This window comes from Pseudopipra pipra, chromosome W (assembly GCF_036250125.1).
Source record: "Pseudopipra pipra isolate bDixPip1 chromosome W, bDixPip1.hap1, whole genome shotgun sequence".
NCBI lineage: Eukaryota > Metazoa > Chordata > Aves > Passeriformes > Pipridae > Pseudopipra > Pseudopipra pipra.
The window spans coordinates 36440285-36467068 of record NC_087580.1 but is presented as its reverse complement, the minus strand read 5'-3'; the positions used below and the strand labels follow the sequence as shown (position 1 = coordinate 36467068).

Genomic DNA, 26784 nt, shown 5'->3' with positions numbered 1-26784 from the left:
CCCGCCCAAAGGGACACTGACTGCCTCCTCACCTGCCTGGGGGGCCCAAGGCATCTTCCTCTTCCTCGCAGCCTCCTCCTCCATCCGCCCAAGCTTTGGGAAGGACAAATCCTGATGGGGGGAAAACAAGGGCTGAGCGCGTTGGCTTGGGGGTTCCTCCTGCCCAAGTCCATCTCTAGAACTCACCGGGCATCCTGTGACCATAAAAACCTCCAAAACACCAAGATTCAGCTCAGAAAAACCCAAACCATCGAGATTCAGGCAAAAAACCTTCAGAAATAGGAAGAAGACCCTTAGTCCCTCAAACTGCAAAAAGCTGAAATTCAGCTAAAAATACTCCAAAATATGAAGATTACCCCAAAAAATTCTCCCAGAAGTTCCCCCTCCCTGGTCTCTCCCTTCTAAGGTTTGGAGGGTCTCCCCTGTCTGGGACGCTGGGGGTCCCACTTAGGGATGCTGGGAGTGTTGGAGGTACAAAGGGTTCCTTCTCCTGTGACTCTTGTCTTCAGGATGCTTCATTCACAGACATTCCCCCTCTCCAGGTTCTCCAGTATGTTGTCCCAGGGATCCCAGGGGTCCCCACTGTCCAGGCTTCCCCTTCTCCATGTCCCCCATTTCAGGCTCCTGGGGGTCCTGGGGCTCCTCCCTCTCCATGCTCCCCCCTCCAGGCTGCCGGGGGTCCCCCAGCTCCGCCATCTCCCCGCTCCGCCCTCCACACTCGGCAGCTCCCGGGCTCCACACCCACCCCCGGCACTCCCGGGGGGCCCCAAACCCGCTGTGTCCCCCCCGCCGGCACCGGGCTGACAATGGAGCCGGCGGGGCCAGACCCAGAAACACCAACCCCCACTGTGGGGGGGACCCTCATCCCCCCACCCACCGCCAGGGCTCTGCTTCCAACCCAGCCCAGCACCCCCAAAAAACACCTCCTGCCCACCCCTAAGAGCCCCCAGGGGTGGAGCAAGAACAGGAACAGCAGGAGAACAATTGACCCCCATCCCATGGGTGCCCAAGAATGGGAAACTTGTACCAGATATCCTGGGGGGAGCACGGGGGGTCAGGACATACTCAGGCTGCCAGCAGAGATTTCCCTGCAAAGTCTGCAGTGGGTCAAGCTCTGCAGAGGAGATTGTGCCCCATGGATGGGATTGCAGAGGTTCCCTCAGGTCCCCAGCAGGAATCAGCAACCAGAAATAGACACAAAAGGCCCCCACAAAGAGTTCTGGGGATGTGTCCTGTAGGGAGGGGACAGTGTCACCCCACCAGGGTAGGGCTGGCAAGTGGGAGGCTGCCCCAGGGGTCTGCAAGAGGCCTCCTGCTCTGCTCGGCCCCAGCACTGCCTGGTACCAACACCCCCGGCTGCCCCCAGCCCTGGGCAGCTCTGCTGCCACAGGCTGTGCCCTCACCGTGGCCCTGCAATGGCCCTGCCTGTCCCTCACCCGTGGCCCTGCCCGTGGCCCTGTCCCTTGGTTCTCTCTCTGCCAGTTCAGTGTGGGGCACACGGGCTGGGGGTCCCTCCCAAGCCCCCCGGGCAGCCGGCGTTGGCTGGGGGGATGTGAGGGCTGGGCCTGCTCAGCACAGCCCCGGCCTCGTGCCCAGCGCCTCTTTCCTGACCCACACAAGACCTTCCCGGTCCCCCCAGGGCTCCCCTGCTGTTGCCTCTGCTCCTGGCCCTGCCTTTGCTGCTCCCTTGGCTGGGGCAGCGGCTGCAGGGGGGGGATGGCAGCAGCTTCAGCTCCACGGCACTTCCTGGGGGGAGCTCAGCCCGGGGGGGACGGGCAGGGACCTGATGGGGATGGACAGGGGCCCAGCAGGGACAGTCAGGGCCTGCAGGGAAGGCATAGGCACAACCTGGCCCCCCACACTGCCACCGCTGTCTCTGCTCCTCCTTGCAGGCTCCGTGGCCAGGCACAGTTGGTGTTCCTGGGTGCCCACCATCTCAGCACTTGGAGACGCTCAAATCAGCGCCCGCAGCTCTGCAGCAAAGCCCCAGCTCACCTGGCACACAGGGGATGGAGACAGCACCTGCTCGGGGATGGGCACTCACAGCTTCTTGTCTTTCCCACCACGGGGCTCTCCTTCCTCAGCAGCACCTCTGCCTTGCACTTATTCTCAGCCTCACCTCAGGGACAGCTCTGGGCTCACCTCCGCGCCACTTCTCAGCCTCACCTCAGGGCCTGGGCTCAAGGACAGGAACCTGCAGGGAGGGGACATCAGGTGCAAGATCAGGGCTGCCTGCTTGCACTGGCCTCTGGGCTTCTTTCTCCTTCTACAACCAGCCCAGAACTCAGCCTGCTTTTCTATCACCACACATTTACAGACTAACCTTGGAGATAGATATGGACAGACATCTCTATCACCCTGGGGATAGAGCCTCAAGCATGTGCTGCCACAGGAATGGGAATCAGAGAATCACAGAATCAGCTGGGTTGGAAAAGACCTCCGAGATCATCAAGTCCAACCCTGGATCCAACCCCGCCGTGCTTCCCAGACCATGGCACTGAGGCCACATCCACTCTCACCTTCAACACCTCCAGGGACGCTGACTCCACCCCCTCCCTGCCCAGACCATTCCAAGGCCTGATTACTCTCTCCGCAAAAAATTGCTTCCCAATATCCAACCTAAACCTCCCCTGGCACAGCTCAAGACCCAGCCCTCTTGTCCTACTGCTGCTTCCTGGCAGAACAGCCCCACCCCCACCTGGCTCCAACCTCCTGGCAGGGACTTGCAGACAGTCAGGAGGTCTCCCCTGAGCCTCCTCTTCTCCAGCCTCAACACCCCCAGCTCCCTCAGCCTCTCCTCACACCACTTGTTCTCCAGAGCCCTCCTGCCTTCCAGCACATCAACACACCCCTAGCTTGGTGTCACCTGCACATTTGCTGATGAAATGCTTTGTTCTGCAGGAGCTGAAGATGCTCAAGGGGCAGCAGGACCAAGTCAGGGGCCTGGGAGGGGCTGGGGAGGGGCTTTGGGGATTGGGGGTACAGACCAGTACAGACCAGGACAGACCAGTACCTCCTCACTGCTCCCCAGATCTCTCCTGGAGCTGGGCCACTCTGTCCTGGGACACCTGAGCCCCCCCAGTGCCCTGCCAGTACAGCCCAGTGCCCCCAGTACAGCCCACTCTGTTCCTGTCCCAGGGTGCCGGGTGATCCCTCTTTGAGGGGGTTGGAAGGGATTTGAGGGGGGCCTGGGGGAGATTTGGGGGGATTAGGGGGTGTTTGATTGGAATTTGGGGACGTTTTGGGGGCCTTTGGGTGCATTTGGGGGAATTAAAAGGTCTTGGGGGCATTGGGGGGTCAAAGGGATCTGTAGGAGGAGAGGATTAAATTTAAAGGGGGGTTGGGGGACATTTGAGGGGGCTAATGGGGCCCTGGGGGGAGAGGAGGGTCAGCACCACCAGCAGGGGGGAGAGGAGGGTCAGCACCACCAGCAGGTGATGCTGCAGTTTGGTGTTAAACCCAACCCTGAGACCCCCCTGGTGTCCCCAAGACCCTCTTGTTGTCCCCAGTTCCCTCCTTAACACCTCAAGACCCCCCTGGTGTCTCCATTTCTCGCAGGGCCTCCCCACGGCCCCAAGTCCCCCTTGACACCCCCAATTCCCTTGTCCACAAGTCCCTCCCCACTGTCCCCAAACCCATCCCTGATGTCCTGAATTCTGCATCTCACCCCAGGACCTCCCTGGACACTGACCCCAAAAATGCTTCCACCCCCATGCTCACAGAAAGGCCAAGGGCATCTGGGAATATGTTGGGGACAGCTGAGGGGCTTTGAGGGGCACTGGGTGATTACTGGGGGATACTGGGACACACTGGGGGAAACCAGGGAGCACTGGGAGGGACTGGGGGGAACTGAAGAATGCTGGGAGGGCACTGAGAAGGACTGGGGAGTTACTGGGGGATTACCAGGACACACAGGGGGACACTGGCAGGTTACTCGGCCATACTGGGGGTTACTGGGTGCTCACTGCAGGATCACTGGGCCATACTGGGGGGCAGTGGGAGTCACTGGGACACACTGGGTAGTCACTGAGGGGGTTACTGGGCTGTACTGAGGGTCACTGGGAGGTCACTGGGATATACCGGGGGCACTGGGATCCCCTTACCCAGATGTGGTACATCTCCTCCCCCGGATTTGGGGAGCATCCCTAGGACCCCTCCCTTGGGGCCTGGAAGATCCCCTGAACCCTACTGCTGGGCTTTAGGGGACCCCCGGGCCCCCCTCCCTGTGGGGTCTCTGTGTGCTGAGTGTTGGGGGTCTCTGGGGTTCGGGGGGGTCACTGGGATCCCAGTTCCCTGGGGTCGGTCCACCAGGCCGGCAAGGGCGCTGTGGTGGGAAAAGTAATGGCGGATCGCGCACAGCCTCATGGGAGTTGCAGTTTCCTCATGAGTACTCCGCCGGCGCGCCTGCGCAGTGCAGCCAGGGCGCTCGATCAGCCCCCCACCCCCTCCGCGGCTTCCAGGCCTCGCGCTCTGCCCTTCGGGAACCCCCGAACCCCTCGGCTAAACCCTCCCGAGCCCTCCAGCCTTTCCACCCACACCCGCGCTCCCCGCAGCCCCCGGGGGGATCCCCGGAGCCCCGCTCTCCCGCAGGCCCCGCCAGCTCACAGTGCAGCACGGAGCCAGCGCCATCTTTGCTTCCCGGAAGCAACCACGGCGCTCTGCGCGCGCACCGCCTTTAGAGAGCTCCCCCCCCCCCCCCTCCGCCCTCCGCCCGCCGCGCTCCCGTCAGGAATGTTCGCACGGGCGGTGCCGCAGCACCCTCAGCCTGAACTGAACCTGGTTTTACCTCATGAAATCTTTGATCTCTGTTAGCCAAGCCCCTCTTTCCTTCCCCAATTGTCTTGTCCTTTGGGGGGGGGTCATAGCGGCCCTTTGCACTTGAGCGGACTGAGGTTTCTACCAGAAAGGGCCAGTCCCCTTTCCCAGGGGCAGCTTCTTCCAACAGAACCCTTCGTGGGGGTGTGTGTGCAGATTCCTGCCTTAGCTGGGGACCCCCCCAGGGTCACTGCTGGAGGTTGAGAGCAGAGATCTCCCCATGAACGTTGGTCTGAGGGAGTTCCATCCATCTCTAATTAAGAATTATTGCTTTTTTGCCAGCTTGAGTAGAATTGCTTCAACAATTGCTTTAGTGTAGAGCACTGTCCTATCTTATCCTGTACTCCTGGTAGTTTTAGTGCTTCTATTGTACAGTAAATAACTGTAATGAAGATCTTTTGTCTGATCATTTGTAACCCTAAATAAATTGATTTCTATCAATAGATCTGATTTGCCATCATTAAAACCTGGGGGACCTAAATGGTTCAGTCACACTTCTGTAATTCCTCTAAACTGAAACTGTTGGCATAATCCAAGGCTGAGACTGGATCCAGCAGCCCCCAGCACCCCACAGGAAGTTGGGAGCTCAGGGGGGCCATCCCCCTTTGCCAACACCCGTGCCCAAAGACCCTCATAGGACCATCCAACCCACCAGACCACCCTCCCTTTTCCACCCTTCTCCCTGTTCCTCCCACTTTTCCAAAGTCCCCTCAATCCACAGGCCCCACCCCCGGATTACTCTGGGGGTCCCAACCCCCATTTTTCCCTCCTCTCACATCTTCCACATCATCCCCCAATCCCCAGCTTCCTCCAACTCAGTATGGGGTCCTACCACCCCAAAAAGGGGTTAGGTGGAGTCCTGGATGGGCTCTGAGTATGTTTGGGGGGTTCTCCAAGGCCTGTGGGGAGATTTAGGGGGGTCCCAGCACCTTTTGGGGTGAGCTGGATGCCTTTTAAGGCGCAGGTGCCCCACCAAGACCCTCCCAGAGCGGGTTGACACAGGGGGAACACAGGGGGGTCCCCATTCCCGATCCATCCTGGGGCCGCTTCTGCCCCCCCAAACTCGGCTCCACCCCTTGGGATTCCCCCAAGCCCCTCCCCCACTGCCCCCCAATAACCGGGACTGGGGAGAACTGGGAAGCTTTACTGGGATCACTGGGAGCAGCCGGGCAGAGGCAGAGTGGCAGCAGGGGAGGGGGGACACACAACCCCCCAAAATCCTCAAGGGGTTGGGGGGGGTCCAGGCTGGGCCCGAGGCCCCGGGGAGGGGCTGCGGCCGCCGGCGGCTCAGGAGCTCTGTGGGGAGAGAAAAGGGGGTGACAGCGGGGTGGGGGGACAGGGGGGACACCGGGATACACCAAGACCCGGACTGGATCCAGTGGGACCAGTACTGGGATCACTGGGAGCACCTGGCAGCACATTGGAGGCAACTGGGATATACTGGGAGTAGCTGGGAGTACCTGGAACCACACTGGCAGCAACTTGGATCATACTGGGAGCAACTGGGCCTCTGCTGGGATCATACTGGGAGTGACTACAATAATACTGGGAGTGTGTGAGAGGGACTGCAGCCATACTGGGGATGAGTGGGATCAAACTGGCTTTGTACTGGAAGTGTCTGGAAGTCACCGGTATCATACTGGTGGCAACTGTGATTGTACTGGGATCATACTGGGATCAGAGTAGGATCATACTGGGAGCAACTGGTTCTATGCTAGGGGCAGCTGGGAACTACTAGGATCCCACTGGGAGGAAGTGGGAGCAACTGGGACCATGCTGGGCACAACTGGGATCATATTGGGAGCAACTGTGCCCACATTGAAGGTGGCTGGGGTCATACTGGGAGTGACTGGGAGCATTCTGAGGGCAGTTGGGACCATGTTGGCACAACTGGGATATACTGGGAGCAAGTGGGATCATGCTGGAAGTGATTGGGATCATACTGGGAGGCACTAGGACCCCACTGGGGGTGACTGGGAGTGGCTGTGAGCAACTGGGATCATACTGGAAGCTACTGGGAGCAACTGGGAGTGAGTGGGACCACACTGGGGGCATCTGGGATATACTAGGAGAGACCAGGAGTGACTGGGATCATACTGAGAATGACTGGGAGCGTACTGGGAGTGACTGGGGGGTCACTGGGGAGCATGGGAGCATGCTGGAGGCAACTGGGATATACAAGGAGTGGCTGGGAGTGACAGGGATCATACTGGGAGGGACTGGAACCCTGCTGGGGGCAACTGGGATCCTACTGGGAACAGCTGGGCCCCTACTGGGGTCCTGTTGGGGTCTTACTGGGAGTGACTACAATACTACTGAGAGTGTGTGAGAGGGACTGCAGCCATACTGGGGATGAGCGGGATCAAACTGGCTTTGTACTGGAAGTGTCTGGAAGTTACTGGGATCATACTGGGGATGACTGGACTCATACTGGGATCATACTGGGAGCAATTGGGACCATGCAGGGGGCAAATGGCATCCTCCAGGGAGTGACTGGGAGTGACTGGGGCCATACTGGACTCAGAGTGGGAGTCCCTGAGAGTGAAAGGAACCATCCTGGGGGTGGCTGGGAGCAACTGGGACCACCTTGGGGGCAACTGGGATCCTATTGGGAGTGACTGGCAGTAACTGGGATCATAGTGGGAGTGACCACCACCATACTGGAATCACAGTGGGAGTGACTGTAAGGGACCAGGATCAAACTGGGAGTGACTGGAACTACACAGGGGGGAATTGGGAGCCAGTGGGGCCAGGCTGGAAGCCAACTGGGAACATCCTTGGAGCAACTGGGATCATGCTGGAAGCAACTGGGAGTAACTGGGAGTGACAGGGTGCATGCTGGAGGCAACTGGCATAAACTGGGGGTGACTGGGATCATCTTGATGGAAACTGGAACCATCCTGGGGCAAGTGGAAGTAACCGGGTGTGACTACGAGCATGCTGAGGGCAACTGGGATATACTGGGAGTGTCTGCAACCATCCTGGGGGTGACTGGGACCACATGGGGAGCGACTTGGACCATGCTGGGGGCAACTGGGAGGAACTGGGAGTGAATGGATCTACAGTGGGACAACTGGGATTGACTGGGACCATACTGGGGGAAGACTGCGATCATACTTGGATTGACTGGATCTATGCTGGAGGCAACTGGGACAAACTGGGGGCAACTGCAATCATACAGGGATCATACTGGGATCAGACCAGGATCATACTGGGAGCAACTGGGTCTGTGCTACGGGCAACTGGGAGCAATTGGGATTACACTGGGAGGAACTGGGAGCTACTGGGACCCTCCTAGGGACAACTGGGATCATACTGGGAGCAACTGGGCTCACAGTGAAGGTGGCTGTGTCATACTGGGGGTGACTGGGAGCATTCTGAGGGCAGCTGGGACCATGTTGGCACAACTCATCACTGGTTGCCAAAGTCATCACATACCTAAAATAAAGCTGAAACTCTGCTTTTCAGTTAACCTGCTGGCTTGCAGTCAAATTATCAGGCAATGCAATTACAAACTACTAGAAGAGGATCAAAACTGCATTCAGCAGGTGTGTTTTGGAAAAAAAATCCTAAAATTTCCTGGTGTTGCCAATCAAAACAGCTGTTTAAATTACACTTTTATGAATCCCAAAAATCCAATGGGATTGAACAAGCTCTTGGTAGAAGACAACCTGCTGGCATATCTAAATTGTCTTTTGATTTGCTGCAACATTAAAAAACAGACGTTAACTTGGAACTGGCAAAATCAGCATGAAAAATCTAATAGACTAATATGGGAGTTGGTTGTTGTGAGGAAAACAAAGTTTCCTGGTCTTCAGCTGGTATTGCCAAAATGACAAATTTAAGTATCAACAACAGTATCTCAGATGTGTTTTGGAGTTCAAGCCATCCATCAAAGTGTTTACTGGCAACAATGGGAACACTAATCCTGATTTTCAATCAGAGAGTTTATTCATTGTTCTAACCAAACATACTTGGAGTTATATTTGGGTTTAATAGTGCTAAAAAGCCATACAGATTCTCTGCCAGTAAAATAAGGGACTGGGAAAAACACTGTGACCACTTCTCTCCCCACACCACCCAGTGGCAAACACAAGAGACCCATGTGTAGGCTTGTGTAGGTTGCACTGACAAATATTAATTAGGTATTTTACTTAGAGAGTCTCTTCACTGGGTAGCAAAATAAATCTTCTGGGAGGAAAATTCTGTGATTTTCCACAGAAATTTTTGTTGTCGGGTTCCAGTGACAATGCCTAATTAACATCCATTTATATCCCAACCATTATTGACCTTTCGCTGGACTTTGTTAACTACTGAGACAAATACTCAAGACCTCTGTGTTCGTTTTTCACCGTTTAAAATTAGTTTACAACAGAAGGAGCTGCAAAAACATCCTACAGTTTTCTTCAAAAACTTTAAAGTCAAAGAAAGACTACGGAATTACAAGACAAATCTTAAAACTTTTTCTTCATCTTCTTTTCAGGCAGGCCAAGATTACAACAGTTGTAAAGTGTTCTGCCGTGTGTTCCCTCATCATTTCTTACTTGGTCATCTTGACCTTGTTTATCTGTCCGTCTGCACACACCTTTGGCAGCAACCCTACAGCAACCCTACAGCCCAAAAGAGACAGAACACTCTTCATCAGCAGAATCCATCCCAAGATGGAATTGCCTCCCACCCTCCCACCTTCTGTATTGGACACAGAGACTGGTTTTCTTGCTCCTGCCCCTGCCTTGCCACAACTTGGCAGGGCAGGAGTTAGCTGGTAAAATCAGAGAAGGGAAGTCCTCAGAAGGTAACACTGAAACTACCCAGGAGGATGTCAGCAGAGCCCTGCCTTACATGACATTGTGTGTAACCGCTCATGGGATGAGCTTCTACACACAGGAAACAACCACAGGCACAGGTGTACACAGGTACAAAGGTACAGGGCAGTGCCCAGGGAGGCTCTTGCACAGCTTCACACTGAAATACATGTGTGCATGTTGTAATGGTTTGAACTAGGTTTTCCCTCAGAGGCTGAGAAGTGGTAACCCCCAGGGGTGGTAACACTTGAGATTTGTCCAATCTGCGCTCCTGAAAAATGTAAACACACCACAAGCTGACTGGAAGAAGAAGGGTTGTAGTTTAGTTGTTAGCAGGAGGGGTGGCCATGTTGTAGAGCCACGAGGAAGGGGCTCGGAGCCCCTTGGAGGGCTCTGGCCCCCCCAGCCCCCGGTTGGGGGGACTGCAGAGACTTGGAACAGTCTTAGACTGGGCTAAGTGTCTGTAGTTATGCCGGGAGATGTTTCTGCATCGTGGGCAGCGACCGGCGAAGCAGCAGCCAACACTGACCAGAGAAACGGTGGCAGAGAGCCAGGACAGATAAGAACTGAACCGAAGAAGCAACAAAGACATGCAGCACCAGAGAAAGGACTCCTGGAAGGAGAGCCGAGGAAAAGAGAGTCAGCAGCAGAGTTACAGAGTTTTGGGGGTAAGAACTGACCCAGACCCCCCCAAACTCCTTTGAGACCTCCGAGAAAGGAGGAAGATGATAGACTCTTACTTGAAAGAGCCTTGGAGTGCTACAGCACTTGCAGAGAGGAGCTAAGAAGCTCAAAAGCGTCCTGAAGCTTGACCGGGACGGAGAAGGAATGCAGGGGGAGTTGACCTTGGCCCCCCCTTGCTGCTGCTGACAAGCCTGGCAGCCTGAGACGGAGCACAGGAGCTCTGGTAGAACTCTTGAGGCAAAGGCTTGCAACTGAATGCTGCCCAAGATGTTCTGACTCAGGGGTGAACCCCTGAGGAAGGGACTTTCACGAAGATGCCCTCGCATTTCGTGATATGCCTGTGGTGACGCGAGTCTGGTCCCTGCTGGCAGTCCACAGGTGAGGCCTTCGCTTGGACCGAAGGAGAGCCGAGGGGCTTGGAGACCCCTTGTGTGTATTGAAAAGGGATCCAGCTACAACAATCCAATTGCAACTCTGCATGGAAGACAGATGAGGAGAACCTGCTGCCTTAGAAGATACTGCTGTTCAGAGACTGGAAAGGGATCTGTCCTTCTTTCCCTCCTGGACTTTTATTTGGAGGGGAGAAGAGATCTGATCCATTGTAAATACTTATGTCATGGTAGAGATAGTTGTGATCATGTGTATAATGTATTATAATATTTATTTGTACAGTCTTTGTAATATATTCCCTTTTCCCCACTTTGAGTCTGGCGTGTTTTGTCTGGAAAAACCCATCCCACATTAGGTTGAGATGGGGAAGGGGGCTAGGACTAGGGAATTAGGATTTTGGAAAATCTCAAACCATGACACCTGTCCCATCTGAGCTCCAAAAAATCTTCCACACTTCTTTTCTCCAGCTAATAGGGACAGATCAAAGAACTTAAAAGCCTTGGAAGGAGGCCTGTCAGAAGTCTGCTAAAAGACTCTCCAAGTTTTTCTGGCAGAAGGGTTGCTTCCCTGTGAGGAACGATAACATTGCTGAAGCTGTTCCACCTGCTCTCTCCAAAGGAGGCAAAGGGAAGCCCCCTGCTCTGTCTGAGGCTGGAAGGAGCCTTGGCTTGGTGCTCCTGCAAAACTTGGAGCTCTCAAAGAAGAAAAGAGCATGGGCAAGGGGGCAAGGAGGAAAGGGGGTGGCAAACCACGGGCACTCCGCTCCGGTCTGGGTAGAATAGGAAAGATGAAGGGTTGAGGTGAGAAGAGTGGTCTGGAAAAGGACAAGAAAAGAAAAAAGGAAAGAAACAAATGCCCAGAAAAGGCTGCAAGCTCTCATCCAGCCTCGGCACCATCCAGCTGCAGTGGACATTCAGAAGACCACATCTCAGGCATTGAAACCTCACTGGGACGATGTCAGCTAAACAGTGCCACACGGAAAGCAGGACTTCCTTGTTCCTACCCAGTTCAGCCCATCTTGCTGTGAACTTCGCAAAGCAATTCCAACTCTTTTCATTTCAACTTTATTAGGTGCCATCAGAGCCCCAAAGAAACGCGCCCCAAAACAAAGCCTGCACGCCGAGTGCCAAAAACCTTAATCAGCTGCGATTAATGCCCAACCGGCAGAGCTGTTCCAAGGAAGTTTTCAGAGGCCGAGCCAGCCCATCCCGATGCACTCCTCCCTGCGGGCGGCTGGGGCAGCGCTGCCCTGGGTCACCGCTCTGGCCGTGCAGGCGCCGAGATGCCGCAGGTCGGAGCAGGGGCAGGCTCAGCCCTCGCCGGGAGATGCGGAGCGGCGGGTTTGGAGCCCGGCGGGCGGGGCGGAGGTTTGTCCCGGCCTTGTCAGCGGCTGTGTGTCCCCACCGCGCTTCTCGGGGCTGGGCAGCGGCTCCTCCCGGCGGCAGCTCCCGGCTCCTGCCGGCCGGGCCTGGGCTAAAGCGGGGCGGGACGGGAGCGAACTGAGACGGGCACCTGCCCATCCCCAGCCCGGGCCCGCCCCCGCGGCTCCTCCCCACCTGGCACCACCCCACGCCCAGGTGTGCCCAAGCCCAGCCCGGCCCAGCCCATCCGAGCCCAGCCCGGCCCAGCCCAGGCAATCCAGCTCTCCGTCTTCCACGACACCCCCGTCGGCTATGATGACTTGGTGGCCAACTGCACCTTGCCCTTGCAGCACCTCCTGTGCTCCGCCGGCCCCCAGGACAGCTTCGAAACCGCTTGTTCTGGAGGAGAAGCTGAGCCGGGCTCCTCTTGCAATGAATAAAGGCTCCCGAAGAGGACTGGTAGAGCTGGGGCTTTTCCTCGCATGCCTGTGTTGCAGCTGCGTGCTGTGTGTGTGTCTGCATGGACACAGGGCTGTTCCTTCCCACAGCTCTTTGTGCCCCTCTGCTTTAGGTTGCCTTAGGCTGCTGTTGCAGCTGATGCATTTGGGGAGCCGAAGAGCAAAAGGTCTCAGGTGCCGTAGCTGGAGGGTGCCGTAGCTGGAGCAGGGGCTGTGAAGTCTCTCTGCTTTGGAGACTACCAGAAGACTTGGAAGAGTTAACTTGTAAAGTACACCTACAAACTCAGACGAAGGTGTCCATTCCTCCTCTTGCTTAGCACACAGAGAGGTACGTGGAGACTGGGGTAGCTGGGGTTGTGTTTCTGCTCAGCTCTCCACATGCTTGCACAAGAAGAGTTTGATGTGTGCATGTGAATTTCTCTGCCTTCTGAACAGAATGGCAGCACTAGTCTTGGGTCTGTTCCGTACACTCTTGTGCTGGGTGAACACAGTTTCACTCCGAGCTAGTTCTGGGTTATTGCCAAGACAATGTCACCTGCATGCAGCCCAGAGAAGCTCCTTTATGCCTTAATCCTGATGGTAAGGGAGAGAAAGAGTAGAGGCTCTAAAGTTGTGCCTTTGTTTCCAAGACAGTAAAGGAGGAGCAAATGATTCCATTGATCCAAACAGCAGTTTGCTTGTAAGAGTTAGGAGAAAAAAAAAAAGGAACCAAAAAAACCCTACATTTCTTCTGAGTAGAGAAGGTGCAGAGGAGACGAGAATTTTCAAGACCAAGATAGTTATAAACATTTGGAGGCCAAGAAGCTCAGTGTGTGCAGTCAGGTAATGAGCACAATAAAATCAGGTGGGGAGAAAGGAGAGCTGAGTGTGTAGAGAACAGATTAACATCTTGATCCTATGGCAAGGAGATGGCTGGTGCTTTCTGCTGTCAGCCAGGGTGTGTGGCTGAGGTGTGATGCTTGTGCTTTGGGGTGCTTGCAGGGGTTGATGAATAGGTGTAGAGCAGATTGGTGGTATTTTTGTTGTTGTTTGGGAGTACTCAGGTACCCTGTGGGTAGGCTTGAGGTTGATGTCCTGAAGGTGTTGTCTCTGAGACAGTCAGTGCTGCGAGTGAGTGTGGGACAGAAGGGCCCCAGCCCGGCTGCAATGGCTGAGCTGAGGTGTTGCCTGAGGCAGAGCAGAGTTGCCGGGGGTTTGCTGAGTGGGTGTGTGCCCAGCTTGCCAGGCTCCCTGTGGCACTGGAGAGCAGCTGCTGGTGGGACCTGTGCTAAAGCAGTTTTAAATGTGTCCCAGAGCCCTAGGGACAAGGGCAGCCTGAAGTACCCTTGTCCCTGTGTGTGTGTGCCCACAGCACAAGGGGCAAAAGCAAGGCAGGAGCGGGCCCGTGAGCTGCAGGGCTGAGGTTTGTGGCGATTGGGTTCCACAAAGATGCAGGTCAGGGGGAGAAAGTGAATGTTTATTAATGTAAGGTGAAGGGGAGGGATGAAGCTTCTTAAGGTAATGGGAAAGGGAGGGATGAGGTGTGGGCAGGAGAAGGGAAGGGGAGGGGAGGGAAGAGAAGGTTTGGGAAGGGAAGGGGAGGGAAGGGAAGGTTTGGGAAGGGAAGGGGAGGGGAGAGGAGGGGAGGGGAGGGAAGATTTGGGGAGGGGAGGGAAGGTTTGGGAAGGTTTGGGGAGGGAAGGAAAGGGGATGGAGGGGAAGGGAGGGGAGGGGAGCTGATATTAATCTCAGGGGAAGGGGAGGGATGAATCTTCTTAAGCTAAGGGGAAAGGGACGGATGAAGTGTGGGCAGGAGAAGGGAAGGGGAGGGGAGAGAAGGTTTGGGAAGGGAAGGCTTGGGGAGGAAAGGGAAGGTTTGGGAAGGGGAGGGGAGAGGAGGGGAGCTGATGTTTATTAATCTAAGGGGAAGGGAAGGGATGAACCTTCTTAAGCTAAGGGGAAAGGGAGGATTAAGTGTGGGCAGGAGAAGGTTTGGGAAGGTTTGGGAAGGTTTGGGAAGGTTTGGGAAGGTTTGGGAAGGGAAGGTTTGGGAAGGGAAGGTTTGGGAAGGTTTGGGAAGGGAAGGTTTGGGAAGGGAAGGTTTGGGAAGGGAAGGGAAGGGGCTGTTCATAGAGGTGGGCAGGCCAGGAGCTGCCTGGCCTTGCCGGCTGGCTCAGTTGGGCCCAGCATCAGCTGAATCTCCAGCTCCCATGAGAAGTGGTCTCGTCCCTTGGTCTTCCAGTGCTGTTGGAGGGACGCAGGTTGTCTGGCTGGAGATTACTTTGTTACTGCCCGTCTGAAAGCGGACAAGAATTCAGTCCGCATGGTGCAGTAGGACGGGCAGTCGTCCTGGCTCATGGCTTCAAAGGCTGGAAGAGAGAGGAACGGAGCCACGGTCGGAGCCTGGATGTGTGGGAACCTGAGGAGCCCTTCCTGCCAGGGCCATCTCAGCCAGCTCTTGCCATGGCCAGCAGGGAGCAGGGGTCAACAGGATGAGCGGGAAGGTGCTGGCCCCCAATCCTCTCCCTGCCCCTGAAATGTGTCCCTGCTCTACCCACAGCGCCCCTTGTCCGTGCAGGGAGCAGAGCCCCACGCAGGCAGGGCAGGGATTGCAGCTCCCTGCCCAGGGTCTGTGCTCCCCCCTGCCAGCCCCCAGTGAGAGCCCACTGTCCTCACTCACCCCTCATGAGGAGCTGCAGGTCTTGCATGTGCCAGGCAGCAATCCCTGGGAACAGAGAGTGTGTCAGGGCCCCAGCGGCACAGCTCCCCCCCCACGGCCTCCTGGCCTGGCAGGGCTGAGCCGGGGCCTTCCCGCATCAGGACACCCAAGGGCGCAGCTGGCAGAGGGCAGCAGCAGCCACCAGGGCACTCGGGGCTCCCCAGCACATCCCTGGGCCCATCCTGCTGCCGCTGGAGCAGCCGGGGCTGGGGTTGAGCTGCAGTGGGGAGGGAGGGACCGCGGGCTTGGGGCTCACCCATGAACCTGACGGCCGCCTCTCGCAGGGGCTGCTGTGGGCTCTGCAGGTAGGGCAGGGCCTGGTGCAGGTGCTCGGCCCTTCGGCTCACGTCCTTGTCCATCTGCAGAGGGCAGGGGGGTGTCTGTGGCTGCAGCAGTGGCAGGGGCACAGCGCCAGCCCCGCACACTTGGCATCGGGGCCTGGGGGCTTGTCCAGCCTGAGGCTGGGCCTTCAGGGTCATCCTTACCAGGCAATCACAGAACTTGAAGTGCTGCTCTTTCCTCAGCAGCTTCTCCAGGTCCCTTCTCTTGAGGAACCTGGTAGCGCAAAGCAGCACTTCCCGAGAGGCCTGCAGAGCAGCAGAGAGCGGGACATGGCACCACAGGCAGGGCACAGCCCCTGTGTCCCTGCTCAAAGGCCAGCAGGAGGCTGGAGCCCTTGAGGCCCCAAGGCAGGAGACAGCCCAGCCCTGTGCACAGGGACACCAGAGCCCAGGAGTGCTCACCTCTGCCACGCACTGGTTCTCATCATGCCCATGGATGAACAGTGGGACCAGGCTCTGGTGCACCTGTGTCTCCAAGAGCTGTGTTCCCTCTTCCACCAGCAGCTCCATCACCTCTCGGAAGAGGCGAATGGAGAGCAGCTGCACGTGGGTGTTGTCCTGGGATAAAAGAGGAGAAAAAGACCTCAGCACTGGATGCTCCAGGCCAACCAGGTACAGGCACAGACCTGAACATCCACTAAGTGCCTGGAGGTGGAGGGCACAAAGCCTTACGTTGTCAAAGAGTGGCCGGAGCGCCTCAGCCAGCTTGGGGGCAGTGGAGACGAATGCCCGAATGTCTTCATCCTGGAGCATACTCTCAAACACAGAGAGGGTCATCACGACCAGCTCTCCATCTGCATCAGGCAGCAGCTCCAGCAGGTGTTGAGACAGGCTGCAGATGCTTTGGGCCTGTGTGGAACACAGTGCTGTGCTGTCAAACCCTGAACAGGTGCCCCACCAACAGCTCTCTGGCGGTGCAACCGCACTGCTGCTGCCCCGGGGCCCAGAGGCCAAAGGCCTGTCCCACAGGGTCAGGGCAGCAGAACAGGGAGGCAGGAGAGCTGGGAGCAGCTGCCACAGCTTCCAAAGCCCAGCCAAACCCAAGCACCTTCCCTCCCCAGCCCCAGGCTGCCCGTGTGGCGTCAGCCGGGTGTCCCCTTCTCACCATTGAGGGATCCACAGCAAGCACCAGGAGGCCTCTGAGTGCCAGGCGCTGCCTCTCTTGGCACTGGCTCCGCAGGTTCCTCGAGAGGATGGGCAGGACACTGTCATGACATTTACTCCTGTCCAGAAAGTCCAGGACCTGGAAGGCAGAGAGCAGTGATAGGGTGCCCGGGTGGCAGGAGCCCTGAGCTGCCCAGGGCTGGGCCCAGGCAGCAGCACAGGGCGCAGGCACCGTCCTGGGCGGCTGCGGCTGTGAGAGGGCAGAGAGGGGGAGGCAGGCGGGCCAGGCAGCGCTGGCCATCGGGCTCACCTCGACAAGGAACTCCAGAGCAGGCAGCTCCCAACGGGGGTCCTCAGTGCTGAGCAGCCCCAGGAGGTAGATTGCCAGTGGGGAATAGAAAGGGAGCAAGACGTGGCGCATCTCCCTGTCAGGGGGAAAGAAGGAACCATGGAGCCTGAGCAGGGTGGGCAAAGCTCCCCCAGCAGGCTGTGTGGGGTGCCCCATGCCCAGGGCAGAGATGATGGGGGCAGAGGGGACAAGGGTGTCTCACCTGGCCAGCAGCCCCACTGCATAGTGCTGGGTGTCCGCACAGAGGAGCGTGTCCCAGCCACACTTGCGCTCCACTGACACCACCTCATTGTCCCACTGCAGCCGGCAGAAGAGGGCCTTGATGGTCTGGACCAAAAACCTGTGTGCAGAGCAAAGGCCAGGTCATGCTGGGAGCGCTGGCCCCAGCCCCCAGGGCATGGCAGGGAGAGAGGACTGGGAAGGAGCACCTGCTGGGCTGAGTGGGAAGGCGGTGTTGCTCCAGGCATCCCCTCCAGAAGGTGTTCACCTCTTCTGGCACCTGCTCTGTGCTCATGGACACTTGGAACAGCAGAGCCACGAGCAGGCGGGGGATGTAATTCATGACTGTATCCTGGCACTTGGGCTCCTGGATGATCAGCCACAGTGCCAGGGTTGCCTGCAATCAAAGCACACAGAGACAGCGCTCAGTGCAAGATGTCCATGTGTCAGGGCTCAAGTGTGGGAGGGAGAGGCCAGGGGAGAGGCAGGGGGAGCAGCCTGCCTGGTGTTCCTGAACCTGCCCTCAGCCAGATTTGCAGCCCAAGGCCTGAGGCAGGGAGATGCAGGGGTGGGGGAGGTGACATGGGGAGGAGCAGAGGCCACTTCTAGAAACTCACAGCCAGGGCAAACACGTCTCTGTTGTCGCCATCCGAGGTGGACATTCCATGCACTGGCCAGTCCTCCATCACTCGGAGCAGTGTTGGCAGCACCTTCTCCACTGCTGTTTCCGAGGAGCCGATGCTGCTCCACATCATTGCAGCAGCTCTGTGGAGCCAGAGCTCTGGGTCAGGGGGGTCTCAGCCCCGGCACTGTGGCCTGGGCAGCTGTGGGGGCCCATGTGACAGAGCCACGGTGCCTTGAGGGGCAGGGAGGGCACATGGCAGCAGGATCGGGGGCTGACAGGCCAGGGCTGGGAAATGGAGGGGCCCAAGGGTCCTGGAAGTCTCCATCTGTCTGGCAGACCACATGGGACAGGCTCTAGAGGGTGATGGGCTGTAAGGTTTGGTGATCTCTGAGCCAGCAAGGCAGCTGGGCCCTGTACCTGTCACACACTGGGGCACAGCGCAGGAGAGTCATCACTACATCCCGTGGGTGTGCCTCAGCGAGCCTGCAGATGTTCTTGTGCATCGTGACACCTGGAACCATGTGGGAGGTGAGGCACTGGTGCATGGATCTCACGATGGTCGGCACCTGAAGAGGCAGTGGGGGAGAGTTGAAGAGGTGCCAGAGGGAGCAGGTTGCCCAGTTTCACCGAGAAATGCTTCCCTTCCCACCACACAGTGTGGCCTCAAAGGCTTAGGGGCCAGCGGACCTGGCATGAGAGGCCACGAGACCCCTGGGGCACTTGAGCCCTGGCCACAGGTTGCTTACTTACAGACACCTTTCCCCTCCATAAAAATCTGGAATGGCAGCTGTATTGAATTTCTGTGGCCAGGTCTTGGTTCCCGACCACGAGACTGGAGGCCACAAAACCCCAGGGCAGGAGGCAGCTCAACCCCTGCCACGGGGACCCCAGAGCCCACAGTGCTCACCTCTGCCACGCACTGGTGCTCATCATAGTGCAGGAAGAACCACAGCACCAGGCTCTGGTGCATCTGCATCTCCAAGGGCTGTGTTCCCCCTTCCACCAGTACCTCCATCACCGTTTGGAAGAAGTGAAAGGAGGACAGCTGCACATGGGTGCAAAAGAAGAGAAAAAGATCTCAGCACTGGATGCTCCAGGCCAACCAGGCACAGGCACAAGCCTGAACATCCACAGGGCACAAAGTTTCCTGGCAGCAGCCAGTGCCCGTGGACTGGGGACACAAAGCCTTACGTTGTCTAAGAGTGGCCGGAGCGCCTCAGCCAGCTTGGGGGCAGTGGAGATGAGTGCCCGAATGTCTTTGTCCCGGATCACAGTCACAAACACAGAGAGGGTCATCACGACCAGCTCTCCGTCTGCATCAGGCAGCAGCTCCAGGAGGTGTTGAGACAGGCTGCAGATGCTTTGGGCCTGTGTGGAACACAGTGCTGTGCTGTCAAGCCCTGAACAGCTGCCCCACCAACAGCTCTCTGGCGGTGCAACCCCACCCTGCTGCTCTGGGGCCCAGAGGCCAAAGACCTGTCCCACAGGGCCAGGGCAGCAGAACAGGGAGGCAGGAGAGCTGGGAAGAGCATCCACAGCTGCCAGAGCCCTGCCAAGCCCAAGGGACTGCCTTCCCCAGCCCCAGGTTGCCCGTGTGGCTTCAGCCGGGTGTCCCCTTCTCACCATTGACAGATCCGTCCAGAGCACCATGCGGCCTCGGAGAGCCAGGCGACGTCTCTCTGGGCACTCGCTCTGCAGGTGCCTTGACAGGATCTGCTCAACACTGCTGTGACATCTCCTTCCGTCCAGATAGTCCAGGAGCTGGAAGGCAGAGAGCAGTGACGGGGTGCCCGGGCAGCAGGAGCCTGGAGCTGCCCAGGGCTGGGCCCAGGCAGCAGCACAGGGTGCAGGCACCGTCCCGGGCAGCTGTGGCTATGAGAGGGCAGAGAGGGGGAGGCAGGCGGGCCAGGCAGCGCTCGCTATCAGGCTCACCTCGACAAGGAACTCCAGGGCAGGCAACTCCCAACGGGGGTCCTCAGAGCTGAGCAGCCCCAGCAGGTGGATTGCCAGTGGGGAATGGGAGGGGGTCAGTTGGCGGCGCATCTCCCTGTCAGGGGGAAAAGCATGAACCCTGAGCAGGGTGGGTAAAGCTCTCCCAGCAGTGACTCACAGAGTCTTGGTCTTTTCCCAGCAGCCCAGGATGGGACGTGGGCACTATGGCAGGTGGCTCCTCCTGTGTACCCACCTCGTGCAGCCTTTTCCAAGCTGCTCGGCCATCCCTTGGGGCCAAGGCCCTCTGCCCTACACCCATAGGGGCTGTGTGGAGTGCCCTGTGCCCAGGGTAGAGATGATGGGAGCAGCAGGGACAAGGGTGTCTCACCTGACATGCAGACCCACTGCATAGTGATGGGTGTCGGAATTCAGGAGTGGGTCCCAGGCAAGCCTGCGCTTCCTTGCCATCCAAATATCCTCCCATGGCAGGTGGCAGAGCAGGGCCTTGATGGTCTCTATCAAAAACCTGTGTGCAGAGCAAAGGCCAGGTCATGCTGGGAGCGCTGGCCCCAGCCCCGAGGGCATGGCAGGGAGAGAGGACTGGGAAGGAGCACCTGCTGGGCTGGGTGGGGAGGCGGTGTTGCTCCAGGCATCCCCTCCAGAAGGTGTTCACCTCTTCTGGTACCTGCTCTGTGCTCATGGACACTTGGAACAGCAGAGCCACGAGCAGGCGGGGGATGTAATTCATGACTGCATCCTGGCACTTGGGCTCCTGGATGATCAGCCACAGTGCCAGGGTTGCCTGCAATCAAAGCACACAGAGACAGCACTCAGTGCGAGAGGTCCACATGGCAGGGCCCGAGTGTGGGAGGGAGAGGCCAGGGGAGAGGCAGGGGGAGCAGCCAGCCTGGTGCCCCTGAACCTGCCCCTCAGCCACATTTGCAGCCCAAGGCCTGAGGCAGGGAGATGCAGGGGTGGGGGAGGATGGAGAGCCACTGGAGAGGCAACATGGGGAGGAGCAAAGGCCACTTCTAGAAACTCACAGCCAGGGCAAACACGTCTCTGTTGTCGCCATCGGAGGTGGACATTCCGTGCACTGGCCAGTCCTCCATCACTCGGAGCAGTGTTGGCAGCACCTTCTCCACTGTTGTTCCCGAGGAGCCGATGCTGCTCCACATCATTGCAGCAGCTCTGTGGAGCCAGAGCTCTGGGTCAGGGGGGTCTCAGCCCCAGCACTGTGGCCTGGGCATCTGTGGGGGCCCAGGTGACAGAGCCACAGTGCCTTGAGAGGCAGGGAGAGCATGTGGCAGTAGGATTGGGAGCTGACAGGCCAGGGCTGGGAAATGGAGGGGCCCGAGGTTCCTGGAAGTCTCCATCTGTCTGGCAGACCACATGGGACAGGCTCTAGAGGGTGATGGGCTGTAAGGGTTGGTGATCCCTGAGCCAGCAAGGCAGCTGGGCCCTGTACCTGTCACACTCTGGGGCACAGCGCAGGAGAGTCATCACCACATCATGTGGGTGTGCCTCAGCGAGCCTGCAGATGTCAGTGTGAGGAGACACGTGGGAGGTGAGGTCATGGTGGATGTACCAAACGATGGCCGGCACCTGGAGAGGCAGTGGGGGACAGTTGAGGAGCTGCCAGAGGGAGCAGGTGCTTCCCTTCCCACCACACTCTGCTGGCCTCAAAGGCTTAGGGGGCCAGCAGACCCAACTTGAGAGGCCATGAGAGCCCTGGGGGACTTAAACCCTGGCCACAGGCTGCTTACTGGCTTCCAACTGGAGACACCTTTCCCCTCCAAAAAGTGCACACTGGGAGCATCAGTCACACTCTCAACTGGCGTGGTGGCAGCGTTTCCAATGCCCTCACTCGTGGCGTCACCCTCTGCCATGAGGTCACTTGTTGTGGTTTCAGTGTTGGTTGTGTCATCGGTCACGGTAGTCTCAGGGTTTGCTGCGTCATCCATCGGTGTGATGTCAGCCTGTGCCACGAGGTCAGTGTCGGAGCCGGTTGTGTCTTCAGCCAAAGCGGTGTCAGGCTTTGCTGTGCCGTCCATCGGTGCTGCGTCAGAGGGTGATGTGCCATCAATGGCCATCGGCGCCATGTCAGCCTTGACCATGACATCAGTCGCTGTGGTGTCAGAGCTGGTTGTGTCTTCAGCCAAAGTGGTGTCGGGCTTTGCTGTGCAATGACTCGGTTCTGTGTCATCCTTCGCAATGGGGTCGGCCAGTGCGGTGTCAGGGTTGGCCGTGTCCTCACTCACAGCGGTGTCAGAGGTTGCCGTGAGATCAATCGGCGCGGTGCTGCCATCAGGCTTCTCCTTGAGCTCAGCTGGCCTGGTGTCAGGCTCTGACACGAGCTCAGGTGGTGTGGTTCTGGGTGTTCTACGCCGAATGCGCATGATTTTCAGCAACCTCTGCAGGAGAAGAAAGGGTAGGGAAGAGAGGGAAGTCCATGGGAGCGCTCCACCAGCAGTGCCAGGCGGAGCAGGGACAGCAGGGGGGGATGGCTGCAGGTACCTGAACTGCCCTGCGGAAGCGGCCACGGGGGCGGTCCTGCTCCTCTGTCCAGTCCTGGCCTGGATCTGTCAAAGAGTGAGCGCAGACGGAGCTGAGGGGCTGCAGGAGAGGCCAGGGAACACAGCCCAGCCCTGCACTCCACAGGCAGGGCCGGCCCTGGGGTGCCCAGTGGCCCCTCTTCCCCCCTCCTTTTTCCCTGGACGTGTCCAGAGGGGACAGGAAGGGGCCAAGCTGGCTGCAGCCACCAGCCCTGTGGCCCAGCTCCAGCACTCACCCTGCTGCAGGGGCTCCTCAGCTTGCTGTGCTGGGGCCACCCCAGGGCCACTCCTGTTCTTCCTCCTCAGCAGCCTGAACAGGCTGAAGCGTCTCCCTGCCATCCCACAGTCTTGTCTCAAGGGAACTTGCACGAGAGACGCTTCAGAAAAAACCCTGGTGGGCAAATGTCACAAAATGGCCTCGAGGGCACCTTCCACAGGGACTGCAGGTGACCAAGTCCTGTGGTCTGGCCTCGAGGGCACCTTCCACAGGGACTGCAGGTGACCAAGTCCCGTGGTCTGGCCTCGTAGGCACCTTCCACAAGCACTGGTGATGCCCAGAAAAGCTCCGGGTCACCAAGGCCTGTGGCCTGGCCTCGAGGGAACTTGCAAGAAAAAGAACTCTCAGAATCGCTTCGGGTCAGCAACGAATGAGTTGGCTGCGAGGAGACTCCTCACAGCACCGCTCAGTCCCGTCCTGACCAGACGCGTGCTCCGAGCACTGTGGCGCGGCCGCGTTGACGCCCAACACCTATATCAGGACGTGTCACAAAGGGCCCTTGGACACCCTGCCCTGTCCCATCCCATTGGCGACGGCCACCATGTCACAAAGGGCCCTGTGACACACGGACACGGGCCGTGTGGCCTCCCCCAACCTGGCCAACCTGCCCCAGGTTGGAAGGAATCCATTCCCTAAAGCATCTGAGACAGCTGGACATGAACTTTAGGAATGGCTCCAAAAAGGAGCAAACACTCCCCTCCTGTGCCTGCTCGTGGCAGCAGAAAGAGCCCTCTCGGCTGCCAACACAGCAGCAGTGGGAAGGGCACGGGGCCTCCACAGAAGCTGGCATGGCCTCCTTGGGAGAAGTCTTGGCTGGTGGCCATCCTAAACACGGGGGCTGTGACACAATGTGTGGGCAAGGGCACGAATGCTGCTCTGACCCCTTTAGTCGCAGCTGCACTGAAATCAGCAGCAACTCATTTGCCTTCAAATGGTCCATTGAGAGTCAATTTCAAAAACTAAACAGAAGCAAAAAACCCTGGCATTGTTTGGTTTGCAAAGGGTTTTCTGTTAAGGGATAAGAATAGAATAATTCCGGTAAGGGATAAAAGCCCTCGAGGAACAAAAGTTCCCTCAGTCTTCCAAAAGCACCCCAAACAAGGGAGGATATTGCAAAAACACTAATCCTTCCTCTGCTGCAGAGAGCTAACTGGCCAGGAAAGCTTTGAAGGGCTCAAAAATACAAAGCCAAATCTGTATTGGATGATTTGGAGTTGAGAGAGTGAGTGCTCCAGCCTTTCTAAGGCCTTCCCACTCATCCTAGGGACACTCAGGTGGGTGCTTTCAAGTTCAGTGATGTTCCTTGAAGGATCCAGTCCTGTGCCTGAAGATGCTTCTATGAGTCTGCTTGCCAAAAGTCCTCATCAATGCATACTGAATGAAAGTTTTGTTTTTCCCGTGTGTTCAGTTTGGCAGGAGCTAAAATTTCAGTAAAACACATCCCCTAATCTAGTAATGTAAATGAATATATCAACTCCAAAACCAACTTGAGGTGGTGTCCAAGCTGCCATATGTTGTGTGCTCTCAGCCCATCGGTGTTTTACCATCAGTATCTCCTGTTCCACAGACTTCACTTTTTTAGGATACTTTTCTATGTCTAGCTCCTTTCAAAAGCAGCAGACAAGGAGCTGTAAAAGTGTACCCAAACCTTACACTTCTGGGTTTAATGCACAGGAAGCAGTTGGTTTGGGTTGGTTTCTACAGCCCTAATTCTTCAGCCATGTGATAAAGGAGCCCAGCTGTGGGTTTTTTAAATATACGCAAGTATTTTATCAGCTCTGCTCGTTGCAAGGAACAGTTTGGACACGGACGTTAAAGGACAAAATAAAAACCTCAAAGGGAAGAATAAAATCTAAAAGTGCCTTTGTTATTATTTACATGACTATTTTTTCCTGGCAGAAACATTATCTATGTAAAAAAAAAAATACCCACAAGCAAAATACTCCTTCTAGCTGCTAAGCAAACTTACAAACTGTGGGCAGTAGAGCTAGCAGAGCTCAGCAACCTGTGATACTTTCCAGTTGTTTCTATTCTCCCTTTAAAAATAAAAAAGAAAAGGGAAAAAAATGCTTGTCTGCATATCAAGTGCTCTCAAATAAAGACAGTCTTCCATGGTCAGTCCTAGGAACGCTGTAAGCCAGCCTAAATTACACAGCAATAGGTTTAGGGAAGGGACTGGAAGGTTGTTTGATTTGTTTTGGCTTTTGAAAGACTTTTCCACAGTGGAGGTTAAGAAAAATATTGGTTTGTCCCAAAGCCCTAGAAAATAGGAACTGAAAATAGGAATTTCCCAGGGACGCTGGCAATCTGGGGTGTTCCATGTCTCCTGAGAAGCTTGTTGTGCAGCTGGGAGTGCAGCTTTTCTGGGGGAAAAAGAGATGAATAAAATAATTTTTGGCTTTACCAAAGGCATCCAAATCCCAGCACCAATTCTAGAAAGGTGGTGTTAGAAAGAGGCACAGCTCAGCGTGGTTTGGGATGGAGGCTTCATGTTTTGCTGATATTTTCTGATAATAATTCCAAATGTAAATGAGAAAATCAGGGTCTTTCACAAATGAATTCTCAAAAATGCCAGGAGAGGTTTGAAATGGTTTTCCAAACCTAGTACCTTGCTGAAAGGTCACCTTATTGAAGGCAAGTCAGGATGTTCAATTCTGAGATTTGGCTGGAAATATCCAAGATTTGTATCCTTGAGAATGCCTCTCAAGGCAAAAGCAAAAGGAGATAAATGATGTAAACTTGATCCACATTTTAAACCCACCACTTCACTGAGACGCCAGCAGAAATGTCTTTTTTATTACAAAACATTTTATTGTAGTTATTTACACCCATTCCTCGATAAGTGTATAAATGTAAACATTTATTATAGATGTATTTCTCTTATCTTACAGTCCATCCCTTGTTCAGGCTAAATGTAATTTTTTTTTAAGCATACAGGTGGTGAGGGGATTTCAGCTGTATTCACAGAATATACATCTGCGTGCAGGGGAGGTCACCAGCCCTAAGCCAGTGGTACAGACACTGTCCCGTTAGCTCTGCTCCTGCTCCTCGTGTGTACACTGGACTCTGGGATCTCGTCGGCGTGATCCTCACTCTTCTTCTTCTTCAGGCTGTTGATGAACCTCAGGGTTATCTCATCCCATTCCTCAGGGAGCAGCATGAGCAGGAACCCGATGCAGATGATGATGGTGGCTCCCAACCTCACCACGCTGAAGATCATTTTGTGCTTCACCAGATCCACAGCTGCAGGGAAGGAAACAACAACAACAACAACATCAAACCAGCAGTGGGATGTGTCACCAAAACCAGGACAAATCAAACTCTGTAGCTATTTTTTTTAGTATTGGAAAGGAGGCATTACTTTATTACCTTGTTATTTCTATGCATTTATATACTTTAATAATAATCTATTACCATTATTATCAGGGTGCTTGTGGGGTCACTCCACCAGACACACACACCCACTTTCAATACTTTTCACTATTTTATGCATTTTTAGCAAATGAAGGAATTAATGCTCATTGGCTATAAATTTCATAATCCTCTTCATCAATTAGTATTCTATCTTCTATTGGTTATTGATTGCTCACTTCACATGCTAATTAATCCACATTTTCAGTCTTTTTGTTATCTTTTTCCCAGACAGAGAGAGTTTCAGCACAATTGCTGAATTGTCTTTGTTAGTTTTTTCCTTGTCTCTGATTTCCAACATATGGATGATGGCATCAGAGCAGCCTGGCATGTCTCTGTGACCCATGTGCTGCACTCTGGCTGTGACAGTGGCCATGTAGCTCTCAGATCTTCAGAGCGAGCAGCACCCTTAGTTCAGAGAACAGCTTTGACCTGATAGCACAGTACTGGAAGTGCCATATCTCTTCCATCCCTCACCCCCTCATGCAGGCTCTGAGGAAGCCTTGTGGGATCCAAGCCTCAAGGTTTCCATGTGAAAGGGTCTATGAGGAGCAGCTGAGGGAGCTGGGGGGGCTCAGCCTGGAGAAAAGGAGGCTCAGGGTGACCTTCTCACTCTCTACAACTCCCTGACAGGAGGTTGTAGACAGGTGGGTGTTTGCCTCTCAGGTAACAAGTGATAGAGCAAGTGGAAATGGCCTCAGGTTGGATATTAGGAAATATTTATTAATTGGAAGAATGGTTAAGGACTGGACCAGGCTCC

General features: G+C 56.0%; 1 protein-coding gene and 1 pseudogene across 1 annotated transcript in view; one reads left to right on the top strand and one right to left on the bottom strand.

The window, feature by feature from the left end:
- Positions 1–26784, top strand: part of LOC135405017 (zinc finger protein 11-like) — a 269730-nt pseudogene that overhangs the window by 195900 nt on the left and 47046 nt on the right.
- The window catches only part of LOC135404653 (maestro heat-like repeat-containing protein family member 7), a 43503-nt gene continuing 31384 nt past the window's right edge, over positions 14666–26784 (bottom strand). The window contains exons 14-17 of the mRNA XM_064639386.1: positions 15955–16110; positions 15624–15798; positions 15047–15111; positions 14666–14788 (exon numbers count right to left, since the gene is read on the bottom strand). Coding sequence (XP_064495456.1) covers positions 14666–14788; positions 15047–15111; positions 15624–15798; positions 15955–16110 — 519 coding nt within the window. The remainder of the gene's footprint in view (positions 14789–15046; positions 15112–15623; positions 15799–15954; positions 16111–26784) is intronic.